General features: G+C 34.1%; 4 protein-coding genes across 6 annotated transcripts; 3 read left to right on the top strand and 1 right to left on the bottom strand.

The window, feature by feature from the left end:
* The first annotated feature begins 278 nt into the window (after positions 1-278).
* Positions 279-3,258, top strand: LOC111018027 (Pentatricopeptide repeat (PPR) superfamily protein). 2 transcript variants are annotated; one of them, XM_022293954.2, is made up of 2 exons: positions 706-846; positions 939-3,258. In XM_022293954.2, the coding sequence occupies exon 2, from the start codon at positions 968-970 to the stop codon at positions 2,966-2,968; it is 2,001 nt and encodes a 666-aa protein (XP_022149646.1). In that variant the 5' UTR covers positions 706-846; positions 939-967; the 3' UTR covers positions 2,969-3,258. The 2 variants fall into 2 exon arrangements, with proteins under 2 accessions (XP_022149645.1, XP_022149646.1); XM_022293953.2 differs by having other exon boundaries at positions 279-3,258.
* A 256-nt stretch (positions 3,259-3,514) lies between these two features.
* On the top strand, positions 3,515-8,389 carry LOC111018028 (nitrobindin heme-binding domain protein). Of its 2 annotated transcripts, XM_022293956.2 has the most exons (5): positions 3,515-3,618; positions 5,180-5,442; positions 5,609-5,749; positions 7,438-7,506; positions 8,256-8,389. In XM_022293956.2, exons 2-5 carry the CDS (start codon positions 5,278-5,280, stop codon positions 8,373-8,375), a joined length of 495 nt encoding a protein of 164 aa, XP_022149648.1. In that variant the 5' UTR covers positions 3,515-3,618; positions 5,180-5,277; the 3' UTR covers positions 8,376-8,389. The 2 variants fall into 2 exon arrangements, with proteins under 2 accessions (XP_022149648.1, XP_022149649.1); XM_022293957.2 differs by lacking the exon at positions 3,515-3,618 and having other exon boundaries at positions 4,451-5,442.
* A 4,463-nt stretch (positions 8,390-12,852) lies between these two features.
* Positions 12,853-14,812, top strand: NANA (Eukaryotic aspartyl protease family protein). Its single transcript, XM_088121127.1, has 2 exons — positions 12,853-13,745; positions 13,838-14,812. The coding sequence occupies exons 1-2, from the start codon at positions 13,075-13,077 to the stop codon at positions 14,658-14,660; spliced, it is 1,494 nt and encodes a 497-aa protein (XP_087977253.1). The 5' UTR covers positions 12,853-13,074; the 3' UTR covers positions 14,661-14,812.
* Positions 14,813-17,834: 3,022 nt separating this feature from the next.
* Positions 17,835-20,108, bottom strand: LOC111017989 (DNA glycosylase superfamily protein). Its single transcript, XM_022293906.2, has 5 exons — positions 19,400-20,108; positions 19,213-19,270; positions 19,014-19,097; positions 18,764-18,899; positions 17,835-18,629 (listed from the first exon to the last, which is right to left on the bottom strand). Exons 1-5 carry the CDS (start codon positions 19,947-19,949, stop codon positions 18,318-18,320), a joined length of 1,140 nt encoding a protein of 379 aa, XP_022149598.1. The 5' UTR covers positions 19,950-20,108; the 3' UTR covers positions 17,835-18,317.
* Between the last annotated feature and the right edge of the window lie 7,210 nt (positions 20,109-27,318).

Raw genomic sequence — 27,318 nt, 5'->3', positions numbered from 1 at the left:
CAATAAATCATTTATAACCAATGTTTTTGCTTCAATTCTATAAATATCATACTAAATATATATTTGATAATTCATCTGAGAATACTTTTGTTAACAAAATTTTAAATAAAGCTCATCCGAATTTAAAAATTACAACAAAATATAACGTTAAAGGTGTAGATTTCAACACTTGATCGAGTTAAAAAGTACAATTTGATTCAATTAAAAATTAGGTAATGAAGGGTGTTTCCTTGTCAAAATCGTTCTTAGTATATTTGTAAATCTAAAAATAAGAAAAATGAGGGTATTTCTGTAAAAAAAAAAAAAAACCCTGCAGTCAGCGGCAGCACTCGAGAGGCGAGTTTGATCTCCGAAGTGTCCATCTCATCGAAGCCTTTCATATTGCCGCCGATTTGGAAGTTCCACCGCCATCGTAGACACGAAGACTGCTAAAGCAAAAACCTCCCAATAAACCCTAAACGCCGGCGATTCTTCTTCGGCGGAGAGAAATCTCTCTTCCAGTGTAAGTAATGGGACTTCTGCCGGACGAAACTAGCCGTCGATGAAGCGCCGACCGACTTTTATTCGACCCATCATCATCAATTTAGTTCCTAAACCTCCGTGGTTCCACCTATATCATTCGCCCACTGACCCAATCGCCACTTCCAATGAGGTATTCACCATCGTCGAAACTGTCAATCCTTTCGAAGATGCATTGGAACCCATAGCCCCTCATATGTCGCCCGATGTGATTACCTCCGTCATTGAGGAACAGCCGAATCCCCGACTTGGATTTCGACTCTTTATTTGGTCGTTGAAGAACAAGCGCCTGTGCTGCAGCGCCTCGCAGAATTTGATCATCGACAGGTTAGTCAGGGATAATGCCTTCGAATTATATTGGAAAACTCTTCAAGAGCTTAAGGATTCTGCAGTTACAATTCACTCGGACGCTTTCTCAGTGTTGATCGAGGCATACTCAAACGCGGGCATGGATGAAAAAGCTGTTGAATCGTTCGGTCTGATGAAGGATTTTGACTGTAAGCCCAACATTTTTACTTACAATTTGATTTTGAATGTTTTGGTGCGAAAAGAAGCATTTCCGTTAGCATTATCGGTGTATAATCAGATGCTGGAGTGTAATTTTAGACCAAATGTGGTTACATACAGCATTTTGATTCATGGACTCTGTAAAACTAGTAAAACTCAAGATGCCCTTGTACTTTTTGATGAAATGATCAATAGAGGGATATCGCCTAACGAGATAACTTATTCGATTGTTCTTTCTGGATTGTGTCAAGCTAATAAAATTGATGATGCACAGAGGTTGTTCAAAAAGATGAGAGCTAGCGGGTGTAGTCCAGATGAAATAACTTACAATGTTTTGCTGAATGGATTTTGTAAGTTTGGTTATTTTGATGAAGCTTTTGCATTGTTGCAAGCATTTGAAAAGGATGGCCACATTCTTGGAGTCAATGCGTACAGTTGTTTGATTGATGGCTTGTTTAGGGCTAGGAGATATGATGAAGCACGGACATGGTACCAAAAAATGTTGAGGGAAAACATCAAGCCTGATGTTATCTTGTATACTATTATGATACAGGGTTTATCACAAGAAGGCCAGATTAATGATGCCTTGGCATTGTTGGGTGAGATGACAGAAAGAGGGTTTAGTCCGGATACAACTTGTTACAATGCTTTAATTAAAGGATTTTGTGATATGGACCTTTTGGATAAGGCTCGGTCTCTTCGACTTGGGATCTCGAACCATGACTGTTTACCTGACAATCACACTTACTCCATTCTCATTTGTGGTATGTGCAGGAATGGGCTAATTGATGAGGCACAATATTTATTCAACGAAATGGAGAAGCTTGGGTGCCTTCCTTCTGTTGCGACCTTCAATTCTCTCATTGATGGACTTTGCAAGACTGGAAGGATTGCTGAAGCTCGCCTTTTATTTTACAAAATGGAGATAGGGAGAAAACCTTCTGTGTTTCTTCGGCTTGCTCAAGGCGTCAATAAGGTTCTTGATACTGCTGGTCTCCAAGTTATGGTAGAACAATTATGTGAGTCAGGTATGATTCTTAAGGCCTACAAGCTTCTTATGCAGCTTGGTGAGAGTGGGGTTTTGCCAGATATTAGGACTTACAACATTCTAATCAATGGATTTTGCAAGGCCAACAAGATTAATGGTGCTTTCAAGCTCTTCAAAGATATGCAACTCAAAGGGCGCTTGCCTGATTCAGTTACCTATGGGACTTTAATCAATGGGCTCCATAGAGTTGGTAGGGATAAGGACGCTCTAGCGGTCTTCGATCAAATGGTAAAGAAAGGGTGCAAACCTGATTCTTCTGTTTACAAGGCCATCATGACTTGGTCGTGTCGAAAAAAGGATGTTTCACTTGCTTTTAGTGTTTGGATGAAGTATCTGGGGAATTTTCGTGGCTGGAAAGATGAAGATGTCAAAGTAGTAGAGGGAAGTTTTGATAAAGGAGAGCTTGAAAAGGCGATCAAGAGACTAATTGAAATGGACTCGAAATCAAAAGACTTCGACTCATCTCCATACACCATTTTCCTCATTGGACTGTGTCAGGCACAGAGAGTTTCTGAAGCCTTTGCGATATTTTCTGTTCTTAAGGACTTCAAAATGAATACAAATCCCGCAAGTTGTGTGATGTTGATTGGTGGGCTTTGCCTGGAAGAAAAACTTGACCTGGCCATCGATGTTTTCCTTTATACGCTAGAAACAGGTTTCGTGTTGATGCCTCGAATTTGTAACCAACTGCTGAGGCATCTGCTTCTTTCTGAGGACAGAAAGGACCACGCTCTCGTTCTTATACGAAGAATGGAGGATTTTGGATACGATATGGACGCGTATCTTCACTACAGTACTAAGTCGCTTCTTCACGATCATTGGAAATCATTGAATGCCAAAGCCTTCACATCCAGATACACGCAACGATTGCCAATCCACAGCCAAGAATCCTAAATGCTGCATTCCCTCTGGTGGGAAAAAAGAAGAGGACCTGGTGCATAGTTTTTAGGAGTTAGTCCTCTTCCCTAACTTAGCAAAGTCCTTACTCGCTTAAGACCCCCAGTAATCGAGATTTGGCTTGTCAAACCGATTTCGGGTATGTACCAGTAGCAAGAATGTCGATACTTTTCCATTCATACTTCACAGTTTTGTACAACTATCTAGTAGTGTACTTGGAAAGTGTATGAGATTCGTTATTTGAAGGATGGCTTTCAGAAAGCATGGCAGAATTATTTTTATTGGAAGCTTTGGAACTGGCGTTTTGGAAGCTTTTTGTTGTCTGATAACTGTGGTCATTGGGTCTATTTGTTGAGATGAGAATTAGAACTTGATTCAAAGAAGTATCCCATTAAGAGAGATAAATGCATCGGAGGAAGAGAAAGAAAATAGAATAAATTGATTTCAATGGTAAGTAGTTATCTCCTAGCTACCCACCGGTAATCACCTAAATTTTATCTCTTACATTTTATCCTTATTTGTCTGCTGTGAGCAATGGCACGATCCTTATCGAAATTTTCTTGTAGCTTGCCTTGCTAGGAAACTCAGAACCATTTTGCCTTTTCAAAAAGAGGAAAACAGTGACGATATTCTCCCATTCTGGCTAGGTAATGTTTGAGTTTATGTTCTTTGCTTCATTTATTATGACATGATAATAGTTTAATCCAGTTCTTATTCTCACGAGAATGGATTTGTGTTCATTTAGAATGAGTTTGTGATGAATTTTGAAAATTGTGCTCAGTACTTTTAGGAAAACCACTGGTATTTTAACAAATTTGATTATATGTAATTTTTTATTTTTGGGGGCAAAATGTACTTGATTTGAATTTGATGTCTATTTGGTCTCTTTCCAAAAGAAACGTTATAGTCTTTAATGTTTGAAAAACAGGCAACTTCTATAGTGACAAGCAACAGCCAGAATAGCTCCGCTAGAAGAGGTGCATAGCAAAAAAAAAGGAGAAAGAAGGAAATTTAACGGTCACATTATTTTTCTGTTTTTTTACTAACTTACAAACGACTCCGGACTATTTAAAATTATTTAATCTAAATATATTTAATCTTTAATCTTTTTATTTATTTTTCTGGACAGCAAGTCCATTTTTTCTTCTTTAATTTTATAATATTTTAAAATTTTCATAATCAAGTATTAGTGAATTTGCGTATTGAATCTTGATCTAGAAATTTTTTTCTTTGTATCTGGAAAGTTAAATAAAAAAATAGTTATCAAATATTAATTTAATATATTGTCTTTTAGATTATCATAAACGACCGAAAGACATTATTGTATCTCTATAAGCTTTTTTAATAGTTAATTTGTTGTTAGTATTTATTAATAAATTCAATCAAACACACTTATTTTCCACCAACTAATTTGGAGTCGTTATGAATTTAATTTTACAAAAGAGTACATCTCAAATCACTAAGATAAGAGTAAAATTCTAAGTTTGAATTATCATCTTAGATTTAGTTTCAATTTCGTCCTACGGCTTTAAAAACTCCATCTCAATTTTATTATTTTTGGCTCAACCTTATGAATCTCTTTTACCCGCTCATTCATTTTTTGTTTTACAGAACTCTAGACACTAATATAAATTAACACCCTAATGAGAAAAAAAAAAACCAATTTGTGAGACATTAGTAGACCAAAAATGTTGAGGGCAAAAAAATAGCCTTGTCCCATGGATAATAGGGGAAAGGCAAAAAGGTAAGGTCTTACCTCAGGACTCTCTTGGACATATTCCACCTTCTATACTTAGCTAGAAAACACTGCAGCGACACCTCCTTAGAACCGTATGGCGGATGGCTGATCCTAACCTATGAATAGAGAGCTTCACTTTCGCATCAAGTATTGTATATCGTATTCTATCTCGGACTCTGTATTAAAGTTGAGCTAACACTGACATGAGTATTAGAGTGTTTGCATCTCTCGTGTAGGTTTTTCTTTGCTAAAGACACTCAAACTCTTTCCTACGTCATACTTTAACTTAGGTTAACCTCAACCAATTTTGTTGCATAAAACAAAATAAATAATTGAAATGTCTAAAATCATAATAATAAATTTAAAATTTTTAAAATTATACCCACTAAATGTCCAACCCACTTTGCCAAATTCGTAATTAAAATAAAAAAAAAAAGTCATTTTCCGTTTACGAGGGAATGCTCTGGCAGTTGGCGGCGAGGAGTTTTGGGTACTCCGCTGGTAGGAAACTGAAAACAACGATTCAAAGCAAACGAACTGAGAAGCCGGAGTCAACACAGCCATAAAGATGGACGGAGAACTACCGCCGGCGTCGGCTCCGTCGTCCATTCACCCGGCCGTAGCACCGCTGTCATTCTTACTTGGAACATGGAGAGGCAAAGGCGAAGGCGGATTTCCCACCATTAATTCCTTCTCCTACGGCGAGGAGCTCCATTTTTCCCATTCCGGCAAGGTAACCTTCAACTATTTGTTCTTCGTCTCAATTGTTTCCTGTTTTTTAATCGTCTTATTAGTGCAATTATAATCGTCTGTTTTCACGCCAATGGACTGTGCTTATTTAGCCTAATCGATTATCTTCTTTGTTTGGGGATTTTTGAATACGATGACCGTGGGAGAAGCCAGTGATTTCATATACCCAAAAGACTTGGAAGCTCAGTTCTGGAGAGCCAATGCACGCTGAGAGTGGCTATTGGCGTCCCAAGCCCGATGGTACAATTGAGGTAGTCATCGCTCAAAGCACTGGTCTCGTTGAAGTTCAGGTAAACCATAGGTTATCTTTCCTTCTCTCGCGCTTCACTATTAAATTCAGATTCATCGGTCAAAAGAGAATTGTTGTTGAAAATAGACGTGTTTATGTTTTCCGATTTTGATTTAGGGAAGTAGTGATGGAAACTTACGGATTCATGATATGATGATGAAAGGCTCTAAGATGTGAGCCCTAACAATATAAAGCGACATGAGTATCTAGCGGTTCTGCTATGCGTTCTCCTGTTATAATTTCGTAGGAAAGGCTGAAAAGAGTGGAAATGTTGATCATTCATTTGCAACAAATGCACAAATTCTGAAAAACAATAATTATTGAATTGCAAAGGTCCCCCCCCTAAAGCCTCTATCATTTTTCTCCCTGAAAAAGGCTAGTTCAGGGGTCTAGGTGTCTTGATGTAGGAAATTGTGGGTTACTTCCCTTTTAGTTCTCTGTTTTGTCAGTAAATGATTTTTAGTTAGTTGTTTTAATCATCTATAAATAGAGGTATTAACAGAAGGCTTTCAGAAACAACACTTAACTGTTAGGTTTTTGGTAAAATATTTAGAAGAGTAAAAATCCCACAACTGAAAGTTGCAGTGAAGTGATGTGCTCTAGGTGCTATAAAAGGAGCTTATTTATTCCAATTAGGAACACTATAAACTCGACATACTAACTCTAGTTTTGTGAGTAGTAAAAGATACCTGAGAATGTTTTTTTAATTGGGGTCGGGGAGAGATTTTTCTGTTATTTTTTCCCAACATGATCTTGTGTAAACATTGATATTGAAAATTCTTGGAGAGTGCATAACCTGCATCATGTTTTTTTATTATTTTTTTTTTTACAAAACAAAATTTTCTTTGAATTGGATGCAACGTATAAAAAAACTCCAAACGGGGGCACAGAAAAAGAAAAGAAAAGGAAAGAAAATAGAACTTCACTTGAAGGCTACAGAGGAATGGGATTAATTGCTGAACACGTTTGAACTTGAACTTCGAAGAAAAGCAACAAGGTTTTGGTAATTCATTTTGTGTAGGAAATGTACTAAAGTTGGTATTTCAGCTTTATGGATACACTCAGTGGTCGAAACAGATGAGTCAGAATCAAAGCTGAACTGCTCAAATCCCTCCACCCTGTGGATGTGATAAAATTGATTAAAATACAAGTGTTTCTTTCTTCCTTTAAGCTGCCTATCTTCTGGGGTTGAAATTTATTAGCTGCAGATTTAATGGCTCGTGATGTTGGTGCAGAGTGCCGTTCTTTATTTTTGCTTGATATGTGCATCTTCTTCACATACAACAGAAAGAATTAGTTAGAGTTAGAGGAGTAGGTGTTATGGTGCAACTGATAAGAAGAGAAATAAGCCACATTCTGAGGAGGTTCTCCTAATAGGATTGGGTTTAAACATATCTGAGCATCAAGTTCTGATGATTATATAAGGCTTTTAAAGGAAGAAGTAGAAGAAAAATAGATTTGTATTGGTAGCTAATGTGAACTTCCAGCTTACCATTAATGCTCTGATTTCAATAGCCAATTTTGATTTGTTTTTGACGTTGAAATTTTATAACCAGTATTATTTGCATCATCACCATCAATTTCTGAATATTGGTTTCCATTTCCTGAAACTGTAAAAGATCATCTCAACTCATTGAGACATTTCTTTTACTTATTATTTAATTTTGACGTTACTTGGCTCTCTTCCAGAAAGGAACATATAATGCAGAAGAGAATGCGATAAAGCTTCAAAGTGAGCTTGTGGGGAATGCTTCTAAGGTAATGTTTACGATCATCGTTATTCAGGGCAATATGAAATACTAATATATCATTACTAGGCTTCTATTTTGTGCTCCTCCCCCAATTGCCTTGTTCCGCGATTGATAGTTAATTGTTATCCTCGCCAACTATGACAACTAATTCTTAGAGGGTATTTGTCTCTTAAGTTAGATTTTGTGTAACCTAAGGTCAAAGTAAAACCCATATATTTATTATGTTTAGTATGTGAAGGTATCCATCTGAACTATTGGTGTGTTAATCCCACAGACTCCATAAACCGAATTTACATTAATTGGAGTTTATGAAATTCATGTTTCTAACTTCATACATCATATTGTTTCTAGTATTTGTTGCACATCAATAGAGCATACATCTGACTATATGGAAAGAAAGGAACTCTAGGATTTTCAAAGAAAAAGAAAACTCTTTCCAGCACTCTCAATCTCTTTTTCAGCCTCATCGTGGTGTCACCCCTTTTAACAGCTATATCTTGAACTGTCTCATATTTAATTGGAGAAGTTTTTTGTAACCATCTTGAAATAGAGTTTTACCATTTTGTAAATTTTAAGCCATCGATGAAATCGTTTCTTATAAAAGAAAAAAAATGCTAGTATGGTGGCAGGGCTTATTAGATAGGAACTTTAACGGACATGCTAAATCAAATGTTTAAATTATTTGTTAGTCAATAATCAGTTATATTTCTATCAACCGCCATAAAGAGCCAGGCTATTTATGTTTGTACGTAATAGGTAAAAGAAATAACCAGAGTTTTTAAGCTGGTGGATGGAGATCTTTCCTACGTTGTTCAGATGGCTACCGGCTCAACCAGTCTTCAACCACACTTAAAAGCCTTGCTTAGTAAAGTTTGAAGCAAAACAAAATGGTAAGTGCTCATAAATCCTTTCTTTAATTTTCTCTTAATGGACTGAAGTAGTCTTGTTAAGAATACTAATAAAAGCTACATAAAATCTATATTGAACTGAAATTAGCAAGTTTCGATGTTTATTTCTACATTCCTATGGCTCCTATTCCTCCATTCCTCTCTCTCTCTTAGGGTAAAACTTAATACCAATGTTTTCTAAATGTTTCTTAGTTACGATTAGGCATTCATAAATTTGTGTGTTAATTTAGAAAATATAAGACTTTTTTGTTTTCAGACACAGTTCTTTTAGAACATTATGAAATAAACTTTCAGATAACCCATTTCATGTTAGGTGCAGAAAAAAGTTGATGAAAGTTGTAGATTTCACACTCAAAATTTGGCAAACATATCAAAACAAAAGGACAAAAAGGGAGGAAAAATTCATCTGAAATTTAAGCCTTCTTCTAAAATAAACAAAAATGGCATGTGAAGAGGCCACGGAATTGTGAGGAAATGAAAAAGAAAAGATGGCAGTGTGGGAGCATAAGAGACAAGATTTGGGCATTTTAGCCATTTCAAAACGCTCTATTGATTTTGATTTGGTATTTGGTGTAAACTGTAAAGGCATCCATCCAGCAAGTTGAAATATTGATCGGTGATTATAAGAATGTTAGTATTCTCTTTTGTTGTTCACAACTGTCCAAATTCTTCTTTATAATTTATATATAACTATATTGCTTTTTATATAACTATTTTTTTAATCCATTATTCGTTTCATATTAGAAAAAAACCTTTGAACTCTTAGATGACATTTGATTCATAGGTTCTAATACAAATCTGAGTTGAACTCAACGTGTGGTGTGATAAATTTTAGTTTTCTATTTTAAAAAATTATGCTTATTTTTGTATAATTTCGTTCGTAGATTTTTCACATCTCTTGAAAATATATTTCAATTCTTAGATAAATTTTTTTATTTTCAAAATTTAACATAAATTTTAAAAATGTTTATAAAAGTTGTATAACAAAATAAGGAAGTTGAAAGTAAATTTCTATGCTTACCAATGAAATAGGGGCTTAAGTTACATGTTTATTTTTTATTTTTGTAAATCATATTTTTACAAATTAAATACAAGATTAAATAAACAATTTAGGTTTTTCTTTTATCTTGCATACTATAAACTCAATCTTATTAAAATTATGAGTGAAATATTATTTTTAATGATGACAAAAACAAAAAATACAAATAATAGTGGAGTTTTTTCCTCTTCCCATGTTAAATGGGGACAACTCACCAGTCACCGGTACATTTCCTCGTGAAAATGAAATAACCGCGTTTCTTTTTTCCACCTTCTTATTCGTTGGAAATTACCTTCTTCTTGTCAACGTCATTTCTCAAGTTTGTGCTTTAAAAGACATTTCTCAAGTGGCTCAATCCGGGCCCACTTCCCGAAATCTAATGAATATATAAAATAAAACACATATAATAATATAAATATCGAAATGTATTTTTAATCATTTTATTTGTGTCTTGGTCCTTCTTTTTTTTAATTCAGGTAATTATTTTAACGATTTAGTTTTATACTTTAAAATTATAACAATTGATCTATTATTTTGAATTTAGACTACTAATATGTTTCTTTTCTTTTTTTTTTAGTACTATAATACTAATATGTTAGGAAATAAAGAAAATGCACGTATACATTATTCTTTGTAAATATTTTTATTGAGAGTTAGGTTCCATTGTTTCTTTAAAAATAAAATTTTCATTTTTAATTTATTGTCACTATTTAATTAATTTAGCCTTACAATTATTTAAAGTTGAAAAGAACCCAAGATACTAGTCTATCATATTCATATGACCTGTGAGGCACAATCTTATTTTTTTGTTGTATATATCTTTGTAACTGAAATTATAATGTAATTAAGTTTAAATAATTTTATAATTGAAACTATACAAATTTGATAAAGTAAAGTAATTGTTTAAATAATAAAAATATCCAAGAAATTGTGATTTAATGATCTAAGGGGGGGTGAATTGTTGGCAATAAGGTTGATTGGTCAACTAATTTTGTTTGCTTTTCTTAATACCAAAATATCGATAATCTTGGAGTGGTAAAATTTCTCCAATCATATCTATTTTTTTCGGTGCTATGATTTTGATTTGACACTTGGTTTGAAATACTTAGTTAGTTCAAAATGATCAATATTTAGAATCAGAACTTTTAACTCAGATTTCATGTATTCTTCTTTAAGTTTTCTATAATTCTTGGAGGATTGACTTAAAGCTTCGTAAAATTTGGTGTCTACCTTTATTTAATTGACTTGTTAATATAGATTAGGATTGTCGGGCCCTCTCCTCGTTCCGCCCGCTGGCCTATTAGGTAGGATAGCTGTCTTCGGGCTTTGCCTGCCCTTTCTCATAAAGAATTCTGGTTTGGCCCGGGAAAGCGCTGACAACAACAGAAAGGAAGGGGTCTATGTAGCTGCTGCGCCCGCCCCCTTCTTAGTTAATGGGGCAGCAGGTTCGGCATCCACTTCAGATAATCACGCCTCTGCGTGGCAGCATGTGGAATGGCCGAGAGCGGGGAGTAACCTTTCGGTAATTTAGGTTGGGGTGTTTATGAGTTAGATTGAAGTATTTTTTAAACAAAATCAAATTGTTGGAGTTGTAAATTTATTCAATCCGAAAAAATTCTTACTAAATAATGAACATATTCCAATTCAAATATGAGTTGAGTTGGTTGAGTTATTCGAGTCATTCAAAATATTGTATAACAAAAAATAGTAAAGGTTAATATTTTAAATAATTATATATATATATATATATATATATATATAACCTCGAATTGATTCGTAAATGAATGTTTATTGCGGTGAAAACTTACTCTAAAAAACTTTTAAAAAATATTTTAAATAGTTATTGGAGAATAAGTAATCCAAAATTTAAATAAATAAATAAATAAATAAATAAATAAATAAATAAATATATATATATATATAATTTAGTATTATTGTCATCCAACAATTTGTTATAATTTCTTTGGTACAATTTTTGCATGTAGCAAACTTTGTACATTTATATTCAATTGCCTTGTTCGGATTTTTTTAGCAATTTTTTTAAAATATCATATTACAATATATGAGAAAAAAATTAAAACATTTATTAATATTTTACCAGGTTAAAGTACCTTATTTGGATACATTTTAAGCACCAATGGATTCCAACTATTCATAATTTGTGGAAAAAAAAATTAAAAGGAATTTTAATGGTTAAGCAACAAAAACTTACACATATAAAAAGTTAAAAGAGGAAGAGATTTGGGGTTCTAAAATTTGTCATTGTGTCAGCTGATGGATTTCTGGCCACGTAAATACGGTGTGGCCAACGAACGCGACGAAAGAACAACAAATTTTGGTTCCAAAATATTTGTTATTTTATGGATGTCGTAATTTTTACTTCAATTTCTCCATAATTGCATACTAAAATTTCATCACATATCCAACTGGTTGTATTGATGAACTTTTGTTTCGAACCAATCACAAATGAAGTGATAACTTGCAAATAAAATTTTACATCAATCTAATATAATGCGGTATTCGACCATGTACATTCCAAAGTTTAAGTTAGAATTAGTTTGAACTGACATCGAGTCAAACTTAGTTGGATTGCGAAGAGATCGCGTACATTTATAAAGGAGCTATTTTCGGACGATTGGTCTGCATATAGCAGGCCATGTTCTACCGACTGAATTATTAGTTAATTTTATTTTATTATATTCTAAAAATAAAAGGCACATTTCAACACTATATAAAATATTAGGATAATTAATAATATATATTAAAATATTATCATTCAAAGTAGAGTTTTAGGGATGACCATATAAATTCACTTCTAACAAAAGTTACATAGACATGTTTACCATGTCTAATTTGTTACAAACAATTCATTTTTTGTTTATTAAAATCAAGTTTATTTGCTTAATTTTATTATATGGTTGACGTGTGAATTCAAACCAAGTTACTAATACGGATCCGTGGGAATTTCCACATCACTTAGCAGAACTTGGGCTTGGCCTGAGGAATTTACCCACATGTAGTAGTAGTTTTTCACCAACAACACACGTAAACTTATATTCTAAACAACATATATCAATCAAGTATATATATATATATATATATTCAACTCGGGTAAAAATTTAAAAAGAATAAGTTGCCTATCAGCTAACTTATGACTTAATTGGTCAAAAGACATTAGTAATCAAAGATTACCATCAAGGTGACACGATAAAAAAAGAAAAGTGAATGTTTGGTGGCCCACTAATCTTGCATTTGTGGATCTAAAAAAATGAAAACAGGGTATTTACAAAAGTTTAAGACCAAATCAACCTAGAGCAAATAAAATGGGAAAAATATAGAGGACAAATTAAAATAAATAAAAAAAGATTTAAATTCTATTTTAATCCGTCAAAATAGTTAAAATCTAATTTTGTAGTGGAGACTACGAAAATAAAACATTTGAACTTTCTTTGTTGGTTGTTAATTGATGAGAAAGTTTGTTATAAAAACAGGGAGGGGGAAAGTCAGAACATTAGGGCTTAGGGGCACTCTAATTTGAGCCCTTTTCAGTTGAGTTTTCCCAGAAATTTGCCCTTTTAAGTCCGCCATTATCATCTTCCTTCCTGCTCCATCTCTCTAACATGCTTGTATGTTAGGTTACAGGAAGCCAATGTCGCTAATTACACATTTTTTTCTTTTCTTCTTCTTCTTCTTCCTGATCTACGCCGCCTCCGGCGAACATGAGTTCGTCAAGCTGGATCTGTTACACCGCCACCATCCCAAGGTCATGAAGAAGATTCACGGCGAACCGAAGGTTCTAGGAATCCACGATCGCCTCAAGGACATCCACGAGCACGACCAGCACCGCCACCGCATGATTTCCGAGACGCTCAAACAATCCAAGGAGAAGGTGCAGCCGCCGGAGGCTCCGGCCATCGATTTTCCCAAGCCGACGGGGCCGCCGATAGGGCTGACAACGCTCTCCGCCGCGGATTACGGGAGCAGCCAGTACTTCGTGCAATTGAAAATCGGAACGCCGCCGCAGAAGTTCTTGATGATCGCGGACACCGGAAGTGATCTGACGTGGGTGAATTGCAGATACCGGCGGTGCCGCGGGAACTGCACCGCGAACCCGGCTCGGAAGAACCGTAACGCGGAGCGCAAATTTAAATTTAAGTCCAAGGTTTTCCTCGCAAATCAATCTTCGAGTTTCAGGTTCTTCAATTGCTCATCCCCGAGGTGTCAAAATGAATTCTCCAGCATGTTCGCCCTCCTCGATGTATGCCCAACCCCAGCCAGCCCTTGCTTCTATGAATACCAGTATGCATACTCAAAACGAAACTCTCCTCTAATAACATATAGGTTAGAGATAAAAATATAAATTAAATTTACTCAACCCAAATCTTCGATAGGTACGCTGGCGGAGCAACTGCAAAGGGGTTTTTCGCGTTGGACACGATAACCGTGAGCCGAACGAACGGGGAGGAAACGAAAATGGAGAACACCACTGTGGGGTGCACGGAGTCGATGAACAGAGTGTTCGTAGGTGCGGACGGCGTTGTTGGTCTAGGTAGTAACTACTTCTCACTGACATCGAAGGCGTCGACGGTCAGCCCGGGCGGTCTGACCTATTGCCTGGTGGACCACCTGAGCAACGCGTCGGCGCTGAGCTACATGATCCTGGGGCCGCCGGGGACGGCGTCGCCCTTCGCGCACGGGCACGTCCAGGCCGGGAAGATGACGTACACGAAGTTGTTGATCGACAGCAACTTCTACGGCGTGGACATGGCGGGGATCTCGGTGGACGGGCAGATGCTGAACATCCCGAACCACGTGTGGGACTTCAACAGCGAAGGCGGGACCATAATGGACTCCGGGACGAGCCTGACGATGTTCACGTCGCCGGCGTACGACGCGCTGGCGGAGGCGCTGACGAAGAGGATGAGGGCGGTGGGGCCGCTGTACGAGCTCAAGCCGTTCGAGTTCTGCGTGAACGGGGATTTCGACCTGGAGAAGGCGTCGAGAATGAAGCTCCATTTCCGGGACGGCGCCGTTTTCAGCCCGCCGGCGAAGAGCTACTACGTGCCGGCCATGCCCAACATCACGTGTCTTGGCTTCGTGTCCACGTCATTCCCCAACAACAACATCATCGGCAACATTCTTCAGCAGAATTATCTCTGGGAATATGATTTCTTCAAGAGGACCCTCGGTTTTGCTCCCTCCGAGTGCTTCTAGTCATCTCTCCTTTTTCTTCCTTCCTTCTTTTCCCTTTTTCTTTTTCTTTTTCTTTTTAATATATAATATATAATGTATGTTATGTTTCTCACCCTCAACTCTCACTTACTATAATATACCCAAATGAAATGAAATGCCCATTATTTTATTCCTATCATCTTCCCCTCATTTTAATCGTGTACGATCTAATAGATTGTCGTAGCGAATAGTTGGATCATAGTCTGTTATCATAAAAATCTCTTACCATAAAAATGGCTGTATACCCACTAGCACCAGCCATGAGAAATACACCCATCCACATTTTTATCCTTTATAATTGGGCCATCGTCAGAAACAGCCAATTCTGAATCGTTATCATAACTGGCAAAAAATATATATATATATTTATAAATTGTGCTCTATAAATATAATTCTATTATATTTTAAAATGTATTCTTCTTTTCAATTGATCATGATGTTCATTTAGTGCAAAATTTACATTAATAAATAATCAAACAAATAAAGTAACTTGTTTAAATTTTCCAACGATTATTCTTTAAAGTTTCCGGCGGATATTACTTCTTGATGGTTTAGGTCTATGGTTTGAGTTTTATTTCTTGATTAGAAAGAGAAATTTTTAGGAATTAAGATTTAGGGTTTAAAGTTTTATTTATTTTTTTTAAAATACATGGTAGCTTGTTAATTTTCACCTGGCCCATCATAAATAGGTGCCTAAAAATATCTAGCTGTCTTGTTATTAAGAAAAAAAAGGTGTGCAACATTAAAACTTGAACAAATTTTCTTATTAATTGAAGTAAGTATATGCACATATTTGTTGAACTTATTAATTGAAGTAATAAAATTGTATATTGATTTTTAAACTCAGCCTCATATACTATGGTACTAACATTTATAAATATAAAACTTTATATGGGTTATTCAAACCTAAACTTCTAAAACTAAAATCCTTGAACCTCTGGAGATTGTCCCACCGGACGTGCCAATTTGTTCATACAAGATTCCCGAAGAAATTATAATTAGTGGACTAAATACAATTTGTATTGATATTTGGGGGTTCGTACAATCATTGAATTATTGCCTCGGGCTTGATGATGATCTTGATCGGCCTCGGACTTGATGTTGATGTTGATCAAGCCCATGTTGATGTTGATCGGCCTCGGGCTTGATGTTAGTCTTAATCGGCCTCTGGACTTGTTGATCTTAATCAGCCTCTTGTTAAGCCTTCTGGACTTGTTTTGTTGATCTTGAGTTTGTTGATCTTGATCGATCTTCTTTGCTTCTCCTTGATCTCCAGATTTTGATCATTTTCCAGATGAATTAGATGGTGAACGAACCCTCTATTTATAGGGTCTTTCATGAGTCTTCGGTGCTTGGATCCATCTAAGTCCATTGCCACGTGTCACGATCCAATTGGGTCAGTTTACGTCATCAAATATGGATTTTTTTTAATAATGCTTCATTCGAAACTTATTCCAAATATATATCTAACTCCATTTCCAAAAATAATGCTTTGAAAATTGTAGGCTATCTCTTGACGACCTATGCCACCTCACGGTTCCCTAGTTGCATGGCGCCTCATTGACGCCATGTGTTTTTTTTTTAATTCTGGTATGTCGTCTCTTCAAGAAACGACATATGCAAAATAATAACAGATTTAATACTTTGATACGGTGGTTGTTACTTTATCTTTTAATTAATTGAGACTTGAACCTACGAAGAGACGACATGACATAAATAAATAAAAAATACATGGTGCCAGCGAGGTGTCATGCAATTAGGGAAGCGTGAGGTGGCATAGGTCGTTTCTGCGACCTACAATTTCCAAAGCATTACTTTTGGAAATAGTTTGGGAGTTAATATATATTTGGAATAAGTTTCAGATGAAGCATTATTAAAAAAAAATCTCATCAAATAGATATGATACAATCTTATTAGATCAACTTATGTCATCATAGGGTCATAACATAATTTGATGGGTCGAATTCAAATATCCAAAAATAATATGTGACATTATTTAATTGGTCTCAATTTAATAACATATAATTATGTGGTAATTCGTGGTTAGTCGAAATTTATCTAGCAAACTCCCACCCAATCAAGATATTTTACTGGCGTTATAATTTTTTTTTTCTTTTTGCTATTTAAAAGACATTTGAGTAGCATCTAATTTAGGAGTTTATTTTTAGAGAGTGTTATTTTTTTCCAATCATATGAATTTAATTTGATATAAAAAAAATCACATTTTGAAGAAATGATCTCACATGAAGTTGTGTCAAAATTTATCTTTTTTCTTTTTCAACACTAAAATTTTTATTTTAGCAAACAAAGAAAAAAAGAAAAAAAGAAAAAGAAATGGTCTCTTTTAAAAATAATTATTTGCAACTTTATCGTGATATCACAAAAATTATCCTAAAATCAATAATTTCAAAAATAAAAAATAATATTAATAAAATAAAAAATTTTGAGAAAATAAAACATTCTTTGAAAAATAAATAAATAAAGAAAAAGCATTGAATGCAAAGCTTGAACCCTCAGCTGATCAAGATTCTATTGATTTGATTGGAGTGGACCATGACTTTTTATGTCCCTTTAAATACTTGGCAATTTAATCATTATTAGTTAAATTAAATTATTCAATAAAGTATTCTGTATATATTTTTCTTAATTTTGGGTTTATTTCTCAATAGTTTAACAGCTCATAACAGAAAAAAAAAAAAAAAAAAGATGCACATGCTAAGATTCCTATCTTCATTTGCTTGAAAAAAAGGTTTTGCCTTTTTAGCAATCTGAACAGCTCACAACCCACATGATCACCATACCCATCAAATCAACACACTCCATTCATTACCCTCAAAAAAACGAAAAAACCACCCAATTTTTAGACCAATTCCAAACCATAAACTCACCTAAATAAACAGAAATACTCATTTATAATTTTTTTTTATAGGGAAAAAATACAATTAGGAAGTCAAAGTAGGTTTTTTTTTCCTAAATTCAAATGACACCCATTAAAAACAAAATAAAAGTTTGAAATATTGAGTGTTGAGTGAGTTTTTTTTAGTATAATGAGTATTTCATGATTTCTTGCTCAGAGATATTTATCAAACACAGTGGAGAATTGCATTGCATTGCAAGCAAAGTTAAGCCAGCCCCAAGAGAAAGAAATCCAAAATAGAAATTAGAAATAATATAATATTGATTAATAATGTTGAAATTTTGATGGATCACATGGGAATTTACAAAAGCAAACTGACACACTCACATGCCATTGCCTCCCAATTGCACAAGCACATGCTGTCTGTCTTCTACACTAGCCCTACCACCACAATCCCCTCCCAATTATTTTCTTTTCTTTTCTTTTCTAGTCATCCAAACACTCTTACTAAAATGAAAAATCCCCACCAAAAAAAACCCAAAAAGTCTTAAACTTTCACACAATTTCACAACCCCACAATCTGTTCTCACTTTTTTTTTTTTGGTTTCTCTTACAAGCCTATTAATATAGACATTAATATACACAAACCCCACAAATCTGAAAAAGGGAAGAAAAAAAAACAGCTATCTAGTTAATTAGCAAACAAATCATTGATTGACTCCTCGTAAAGGTTACCATTTTTCTTTTCTCTTTTGTCTGTTAATTAAATTGTCGAGAAAATTCTAGAGAGTTTCGGAAGTCTCCTCCACTTCCACGGCCGGCGGAGCGCGGCGGCCGGCGGCGAGTAGCGTGCAGCGGAGGTGCCTGTGGCAGCTGGTCAAATGGTCGTTGGTCAGGCCGGCGGCTTGCATGAACGAGTGGACCACCGTCGGTCCGACCGACCGGAAACCTCGTCGGACCATGTCTTTGCTTATGGTCTCCGATTTGGATGTCTTCACCGGAATTTTGTGGCCGGACTTGTACTGCGGCGAGAAGGGCTTGTGGTTCACAAATCCCCAAATGTATTTATCGAATGACCCAAATTCCTTCTTAATCTGTTCCCATTAGATTAAACAACACAACCAAAAAAACGTCAGCATGCAAATTCCATTTCATAAAAGTTTGGAAAAAGCGTCGTTGTATGAATATTTAAATTAATTAAAAATGGGGTTTGGAAATTCCTTTTTACCTCGAGGATTCGGATTGCGTTGTCGACAACTCCTCGGACTCGGTTAATGTCGATGCCATATTCCGTGCTGATGGAAACCATCTGTTTGTCGGAAAAATTAGCCACAGTTTCTGCATCGAAGCTTGAAAATGCGTTTCTGGGGCAGAACACAAAATTGATTAAATTAGTGAAATCAAGAAGAATGAAATGATTAATTGGTTGGAATTGGGAAATTTTCTTTGGGAATTGTTGTTTTCTCGCTTTTGGGTACCTGAAATCTTGGCGTTTCTTCAATATTGAAGTCCAATCTGAACCCACCTGGGCTACGCTCAGAACCAGCAATTCAAACAGCACCCTGTTTTCAATTCTAAGATTCAGTACCCAAAAAACAGAGAGAGAGAGAGAGAGAGAGAGAGAGAGAGAGAGAGAGAGAGAGAGAGAGAGAGAGAGAGAGAGAGAGAGAGACTCACTTGTCCTCATGAACAGGGACACCCCATTCTTCATCATGGTAAGCAACATAGATGGGATCTAGAGAGAGAGAGAGAGAAAAAAAATTAAGCTATGGATCTCATAAGCATTTGAACTTGAAAAACAGAGATAACAGAGGATCGTTGGAAGAGAGAGAAAAAAATTTAGTCCAATTAATTTGTGGGTTACCTGAATTAGGTGTGATGAAGCTGCATCTTCGATCTTCGACAGCGGGTTTAGTTTTAGAATCAATAGGAACAATTTTTTCAAACCGTGCAGATTTAGATCTTCCATAATGGGCAATCTTCATCTTCCTCTGCGCCTGCTGCAGCGCCACCTGCTCCCTCCTCACGGCGGCGATACTCCCCGGCGACTCAGTGATCAGAGACGAAGCGTAGCTCAAAGACGGCGCCGCCTCATCGGCCCCACTCCCGCCCAATTTGAAGCTCTTGGATTTCTTCCTATCGAGAGCCCTGGGTCGAGCGGCGGCGGGAAGAACGAGCTTGTCGGAGCTGGAGTTCATGGCAGTAGCGGCGTCATTGGCCCGCTTGGTGGCCGGGGGGCGGGGGGACTTGGACTTGGGAGAGGCGGGGGACGGCGGAGAGAGAGGCGGAGAGGGAGATGGGGGTTGTTTTTTGAGGGAATTACGGCGGTGGAGACGGTTGCAGGTGGGTTGGAGGACGGCTCTTCCAACTGCAACAACAGAAGTGGCCTCCATGACCTGCTCCGAACGGCACATTTTTGTAGAGAGAGAGAGAGAAGAAATGAGAAATTGGGGGAGTGGTGAAGAGAGAGGAAGGGGAGAGGTGAGGGTTTTATCAAAGGGGAGTGGGGACAGAGGAAGAGCTCTGGTTCTGGCTATGGCTATAGCTATGGCAGCCTCAAGTGAGGGGCATTGCTTTTTGGGAACTACTCCACGAGGATGATCATGACACCCTCTCCCTCTACTTAATTATTCTTCTTCCCTTTTTCTTTTCTTCCTCTTAATCTTCTTAACTTTTCACCATCTCTAGTTTTTCTCCTTTTAGCCTCTACTCTTTCGTCTTAGTTCTCGCTGGGTTGACAATCTATGTATGAATTAAATTTATATAATTCATTAACTTAAGATTTCAAGTTTACGGATGGTTTGTTCGTAACATGGTATCAGAGTGAGAGTCGAGGTCGTTCAAACTGCTACATTGTTATTTTCTTTCCATTTATAATGAATTCCACCGTATCGATGATAATCCATATATATAAATTTAATTTAATCAATCGATGAGATTAAGTTTTTGGATTGAATTGTAGTTTGTTCATAACATGGTATCAGAGCGGGAGTCAATGTCTTGTATTCAAACCTCAACATTGTTGTTTACTCCCAATTTATAATAATTTCCACTTGTTGAAGGGAGTATTGAGAAGCCATATATATAAATTAAATTTATCCAATCCATCATCTTAAGATCCTTAACAATGCAAGGGGTCCGGTAATTTTTTGTATTATTTTTTTTATTATAAAAGATGACTAATTCACCCTAGGTTAGAATTTAACCACTCAATTGGTAAAAGAAAAGGAAAATAGAATTAAGTTTTGATCTAAATTGAACAATTTTCCTTTTTGACATTATATGGGAATTGAAGATGGGGGGATTGAATGGATGGGAGACCCCACTTTTGTTAGGGAAAATGGGAGATCATCACTTGGGGGGAGCTAGGGAGTGTTTTGGATTTACAACTTTTTGGCAATTATTTGGATATATATAAATATTCCAACCCTAAAAGGGGTATGAAATGGCATTGGCATTGGCATTGAGTGGTGGATAAGGAAGGTTACTATGGATGAAAATGACCAATCATTAAGCTTCACTTTTTAGCTGTATGGGGATTCCAATCCCCAATTCCCCCCTCACTTTTTCTGATTTCTATGCCAAACCACTTGCCCCACGTTGTCTCCCCCTTCTTCTTTTCAAAATATAACTTAACTGATTAATTCACTGATTCAATTAATTACGGTATATATGTCCGATCAAAATGTTAGAAGTTCGAATCTCTACCTTATATGCTATTGAGTTCAGGTCTATCAACGTCTCGGATCACTTTCTAAGAATAGTACTTTTAAAAGAAGCATTAATTAAGTACTTCAAATAGTAACCAATATTTTTAGAACTTTTCAAAATGACGGGTTTTGACATTGTATACTAATTCATGAAAATTCTAAAATACCTCTTTAGTGGTTTGATAATACTTCTCATCATTTTTAACCTCACAACATAGTTAATTTAAAATTTTCACCATAGTTTAAATCTTCTTATCCTCCTTACGCTCTTGTACCTTTTCTTTTTGTTTTTTATTGCCCCTCTATACATCCAAGTGCATAACCGTTAAAACTTTCCAATATTAACCATCTTTTTACTATAGATATTTCACCCTTTTAACTTTTTTTTTCTTTTTTCATTTATACCATCTCACGAAAGGTATTATAGTTATACTTGTCATATCCTATGACTTATGTATAGTCCTATGTACTTTACCTCTTATATTTAAACTTATCGATCAATTTTTAATGGTGAAATAGTATTGAATTGTTCGAGTAGTTAGGCATTTGGATCTCTTCCATGGTTGAGTCATTGAGAAATTTTTCAATGTAATAAAAGTTGGGTATGTTTCAAAAAATTTTATAGTAAAAGTAAAAAAACAAGAGGAAACAAATAAGAAACATAGGAAATTATTGATTGGTGAGTGGGCCCTCTGCCCAGCCCAATTCTGCCCTACTTGAGAGGATTACAAGGTGACAGATTTTGTTACTGTTAAGGAAAGAAACCTTGCTTGCAAGTGACAACCCCCCCCCACACACACACACAATTTCTTTTTCTTCTTTTTTTTCCCCTTTTTGAAAAAATAACAAATTATAAAAATGGTAAATAATAAAGTACTCAATAAACAATTCACAAAATTATTATTAGTTTAATTAATTTCAACTCTCACGGGAGAGGGAACATAAGATAAATGGGGTATGGGCATTGGATAGTTATTGAAAACCAAGTTCAATAATTATTGAAATGTATTATTATTATTATTATTATTATTATTATTTTGGTGTCAAACGGTTTAGTGTCAAAATTATTATCAGGGGGGCATTTATTTGATTTAAAAAAAAAAAGAATACTAATGTACAAAACACATTCATTTGTGAATTAAGGTTTCTACGTGGGGATTGAATTTAAGGCGAGTGCTTTTAACTAACTAAACTATAGAGTCCGTTATAAAAAATTATTGAAAAGTTTAGAATTAAATGACGTATATTTGAATTAAAAAAAAGTTTGATTTGTATTACCGTTGAGCTATACTCGCTTGGGTAACAAACTAAGTATCTAACAGAAGTAAATACAATTAAAAAATAAGTTTAGTATTTTGATCCCAAATCTCACAAATATAACATAAGCGAGCCAAACGTTTTTTTTAGTATCGATGTGTTTTAGTCTCTTTAAATTTAATAAATATTTATTTTGGATATAGTAAATTTGTAGTCATTTTTGTGAGGTCACATACTCTATCTATAAAACTTGACATTACTGTATTAAAATACTAATATAAGTGATGCAATAATTTTTTTTCTGTCTAAGGCTAAAACTATGACAAAAATCAAAATAATCTTTTTTTATGCACATTAAGAACATGGATAAATATTCTAATCCACTTGTCTGAACATTACGACGACAAATTAGTCTTCTATGGAAGGTAAAATATCACTCGAAGTCTCTTGAACCTTGTAAGTAACGATAAGTATTCGCGTCAAGCTCAGCACTCGTCGTAGACACATATAAATGACACTACAATATTTAACATAAAAAGTTGTTTGAATTAGACTTCTAGATACAACTACAGATAAACTAAATAAATAATAAAATTTAGTAATTTAAAAATGTATTAATTTGAGCTTAGCTCGATAGATAAGACACCTATTACTATCTTTAAAATTGATGTTTCCGTTTCCTATTTATATTAGTTTAACCCAAGTAAAGTAATAATAATTTAAGGGACAGAAATCCAAATGAATTATTTGGAAAAGAATACAAAAGTAAAATTACACACACGTGTAGAGAAACACACGTTATTCCCCATTATTGATAAATTTTAGGGGAAAAATAGCGTATATAATTCCAAGTTGATAATAATTTGTGAGGGAACAGTAAAACGCGTCGTATCATTGGTATTAATTGGCGTCACATGAAATTCCACGTGGAAGCAGATGAGAGGAAGTTGCAGTAACATTACATGATACTTTGCCAATAATATTCCCCTATATATTTGGAATAATTATCTTTTCACTTTAAAAATACTTTTTCTTTTTCTAAATTAAAAAAATGTAAATGTGTCAGCTTTTTATTGTATACCCTGAGACAGTCCATGTGACCTCTTTGATGATTCTAATAATTAATTAATAATTTTAATTAGATTTTTAAATGAAATTTATTTATGGATAAAAATTAAACCGTGTAGCTATGTTGCTCCCTGGCAACCTAAAGCTATATCGAATTATTTCATTTCACGTTTATTAATTATTGAAATCATATAATTACGTATTATGCAACTTTTATTAATTTTTTTAATTCACCGATATTTTGCGTCAGTTCCTATGCATTTCAACAAATCATTATTTTAAAGTAGTATATGAAATTACAAATGCGACAGCGTAGATTAAACTATAATAAAATATTCGTGTATTTTTTTAAAAAAATTAGTGTATTTTTAACAAGTAAATGAAGAAGGAAGGGAAATTATATTGTTGGTAAATAATGTTTTTACCGGTTGAACTTCGGACTTTAAGAAGTAACTAATGTCTTTAATAACTTAAACTATACTTATGTCATTGGAGATAATCCATGCATTCAAATATTCGTGGCATATTTGAGACCGTCTGGAAAAATAATATTTTTAAATGGACTATTATTTCCATTAATATTTTAAGCAATATTTACTAAATATTTTTAAAATTTTCAAAATCATATATCTAACCAGTGCTGTCAAAGTCATTTTGAATTCTTAATAAAACACTTTTTAACGTCCGGAAAATTTGCGGTTCCTAATAGAACAGGTAACCAAGCAACTTTGCCGTCCACTACCACTAAATCACCACTAAAGAAAGGTCGTCTTTTCAATGTACAAAATTACATGTATATTTACAATTCCTTTCTAATTACACAGACTCATAAATCTATAGGCTTAATTGCTTAACCGGGATATATATATTAACACTTGTTATATTAACACTTATTATTATGAGGGGTAGGTTTAAATTCTCTAAAACAATCAAGTTTAGTTATAAATAAAAAAAGCAAAAAACAAAAAACAAAAAAGAGAATCATTTCAAAACAAATTGAATTAGAAGTATTTGGAAATGTGAGTTAAAAGGGAGAAAAATAATGTAAGAAATGATTGGAAAAGGCTAAAATGGAGGTGGTACGGATACATATAATGTTAGATTGGTGGCAGAACAGAACAGAAGAAGAAAACAGAGGAAATTAAAGAGATTTTACATAAAAATATCTAATTCTTCACTTACATACAAAAAAAAGAGAACAAAAAGAAATTGGAAGATGACTGGAGAGGAATCTTTTCAGCAAACATTTTATACATTCATTATAGCATCATCGATGTCGTGTAACTTATACTAGTAGATTTCTATAATTAGAACTCGTTGTTTAAACTAAAAAACACTATGACGAATACATGACTCGAACTTGAGATTTTAAAGTAGATGGTACCCCGGACTCCAAACGCTCGCCACTGGAGTATCTCTAGGGGACTATACTCTATATTTTCATCCCTTGAGAAAACACTTTATAACTTTCCTTTCCTCTTCTTTTTTTTTTCCTTTTTTAATATTTTTATACTTTTAATGCAGCACTCTCTCGCCCCTGTACAATCATATCATGCTTCAAACTTTAAATTAATTTCTTTTATTGGAACTCTTTTAAAATATTTTGTAGCAATGTAGAGGGAAGTAGTGTTGTTTGTTATACACCTATGCCCATGCATCGTTTTATCCAACAATCTACAAGAAAAAGGATTTTTCCCGACAAGTTTCCCAACAAAAAATTTTCGTCGGGAGATCATTCCCGACGTTTTTTGGACTTTTCCCAACAGTTTTTAATGAGGGAAATTTTTTTTTTTCTTTTTCTTTTTTGTAGTGAATATATCTTTGTGACCTAATATTTTTTAGATATAGTTGAGCTCACCACTTTTTGTTGACGTCTTAATATTTCATCCATACGATTTAATGTATCTAAGACTTACCATACTTCATCGATTAACTTCTAATGGTTGTGTCTTGTCTCGGGCATGATTTTGATATCACTTTTTCGGATAAAACAGGATTTATCTCCATATAGCAGTTTTAATTATTATTATCAATCTTTAAGATTGCCTAAAGGATTTTGCTTTTAGATTTTTTTTTATCTAGAAACCAGTCTCATATTTATTAAAAAAAAGAATCACTATATCACATTCAACTTTTAATCAGTACTATCAAGTTACTTAGAGGGCGAGAACAACGCTAACACAAATATAGTAACACATCATTGAAAGAAAAGAGAGAAGTGAGGAAATGAGAAGAATGGGTAAACAATAAAGGTAAATAGATGAAACTATCATTTCACATATTAATAATATAGTTAAATAATAGTAAAAAACTTGACTAAAGATGAATATTTATTCAACTAAAAGGTCTAAAATGTAGAAGATCAAATAAAATTAACTTCAATGAACAAAAAGTATATATTTTACTTTCTTTGTCATGAAAATTCATAAATAATATATTGGAAAAAAAGGTGTGAAATAATATATGGTGGATAGTACATAATTAGAGGGAATTGTAAGAATAATAAAAAGAATATGTATTTATACTTATAGCATTAACTTTACAAAAATGGCATAGATTGCAAACTAATCCAAAGTCGCTTTTGTAAAATTTTTTGAAAAAATAAAAAGTAATGACATTTTAATAAATGCATATTTATTTTATTATAGAATTTTAAAAGAATATATATAATTGCATAAAATAACATATATTATTCAATTACATATGGAAACAAAGGAATGTAGTAGAATTTTAAAGACTGTATATGCTTTATGTATATTTAATATGTATAACCTAATTATTTTCCTCAAGGAAATTTAAAAACAGAAAAATCAAGTGCATAAAGTCAAGAAGTTTTATATTACTACTATTTTTTATTCCTTTCTTAATGTTATATTATTTCAAGATAATATACATTTGGCTAGAACCAGGAGGAGAAGCCATTTAATCTCTTTTTTCATTTTCTTTGTTCTATTTTATTTTTATTATTTTTAAAAATATTAAAGTTAAAATACTATTTTGGTCCATCTACGTTCAAGTTCATTCTAGTTTCCGCACTTTCAAAATGTTTATTTTGGTTATTGTGTTTTCAACTTCAGTTTATTTTAGTTACTGTAGCTTCACAATGTTCGTTTTAATCCATATATACTTTTAAAAAGCGACTATTTCATAGTCTCTTAATTTTATTTTGCATCTTTTTTTTTTCTATCGCATTTTCAACACAACAATATACTCAAGTGGAATGTAACCAAGATTTTATGTTAAAAAGTTTCTCTTTATGTGTATAATTTATGTTGGAACTCAATATATTTTGATTCATATACTTTTAAAACATTTTGGTCTCTATACTTTCAACTTTAGTTCATTTTGTTCACTACTATGCTTGCAAAATATTATTTTGGTTCTCGTACATTTAAAAACAACCATTTTGATCCCTTCATTTTTATTTTTATCTCATCTATTTCGTGTCAAAATTTTAACATGATATTTCACTCACTAAATTTCTTGAAATATAGCTATAAATTTGTATTAATTGATATCAATTGCAGATAAAATTTGTAATGATAAGAACTAAAATAATCACTTTTTAAAATTACAAATACCAAAAACTGATGTCTTAAACGTAAGAGGAAACTAAAATAAATAAAAGTATAAAATACAAAAACCAAAATGAACTAAAACAAAAACTACAAGTAAAGTAACCAAAATAGTTTGGATGATCAAAATTACCTACACCAAGATAACTTCTCGTCAAAACGAGCATAATTCA

This window comes from Momordica charantia (genome assembly GCF_013281855.1).
Source record: "Momordica charantia cultivar OHB3-1 chromosome 2 unlocalized genomic scaffold, Mcharantia_2.0 BLBB01000002.1, whole genome shotgun sequence".
Classification (NCBI taxonomy): Eukaryota; Viridiplantae; Streptophyta; class Magnoliopsida; order Cucurbitales; family Cucurbitaceae; genus Momordica; species Momordica charantia.
Note: the sequence above shows the minus strand (reverse complement) of the source record. Positions and strands in the feature narration are given on the sequence as shown.

Bases quoted from the DNA above. Each gene is read 5' to 3' on its own strand.
- NANA (XM_088121127.1), top strand. From the start codon at position 13,075: ATGTTAGGTTACAGGAAGCCAATGTCGCTAATTACACATTTTTTTCTT. The intron at 13,746-13,837 runs GTATGCATACTC...AATCTTCGATAG, and splicing joins CCTTGCTTCTATGAATACCA to GTACGCTGGCGGAGCAACTG.
- LOC111018027 (XM_022293953.2), top strand. From the start codon at position 542: ATGAAGCGCCGACCGACTTTTATTCGACCCATCATCATCAATTTAGTT.
- LOC111017989 (XM_022293906.2), bottom strand. From the start codon at position 19,949: ATGTGCCGTTCGGAGCAGGTCATGGAGGCCACTTCTGTTGTTGCAGTT. The intron at 18,900-19,013 runs GTACCCAAAAGC...GTTCTGCCCCAG, and splicing joins AAGAAACGCCAAGATTTCAG to AAACGCATTTTCAAGCTTCG. The intron at 18,630-18,763 runs GTAAAAAGGAAT...TAATGGGAACAG, and splicing joins ACGCAATCCGAATCCTCGAG to ATTAAGAAGGAATTTGGGTC.
- LOC111018028 (XM_022293956.2), top strand. From the start codon at position 5,278: ATGGACGGAGAACTACCGCCGGCGTCGGCTCCGTCGTCCATTCACCCG. The intron at 5,443-5,608 runs GTAACCTTCAAC...CCGTGGGAGAAG, and splicing joins ATTTTTCCCATTCCGGCAAG to CCAGTGATTTCATATACCCA. The intron at 5,750-7,437 runs GTAAACCATAGG...GCTCTCTTCCAG, and splicing joins CTGGTCTCGTTGAAGTTCAG to AAAGGAACATATAATGCAGA.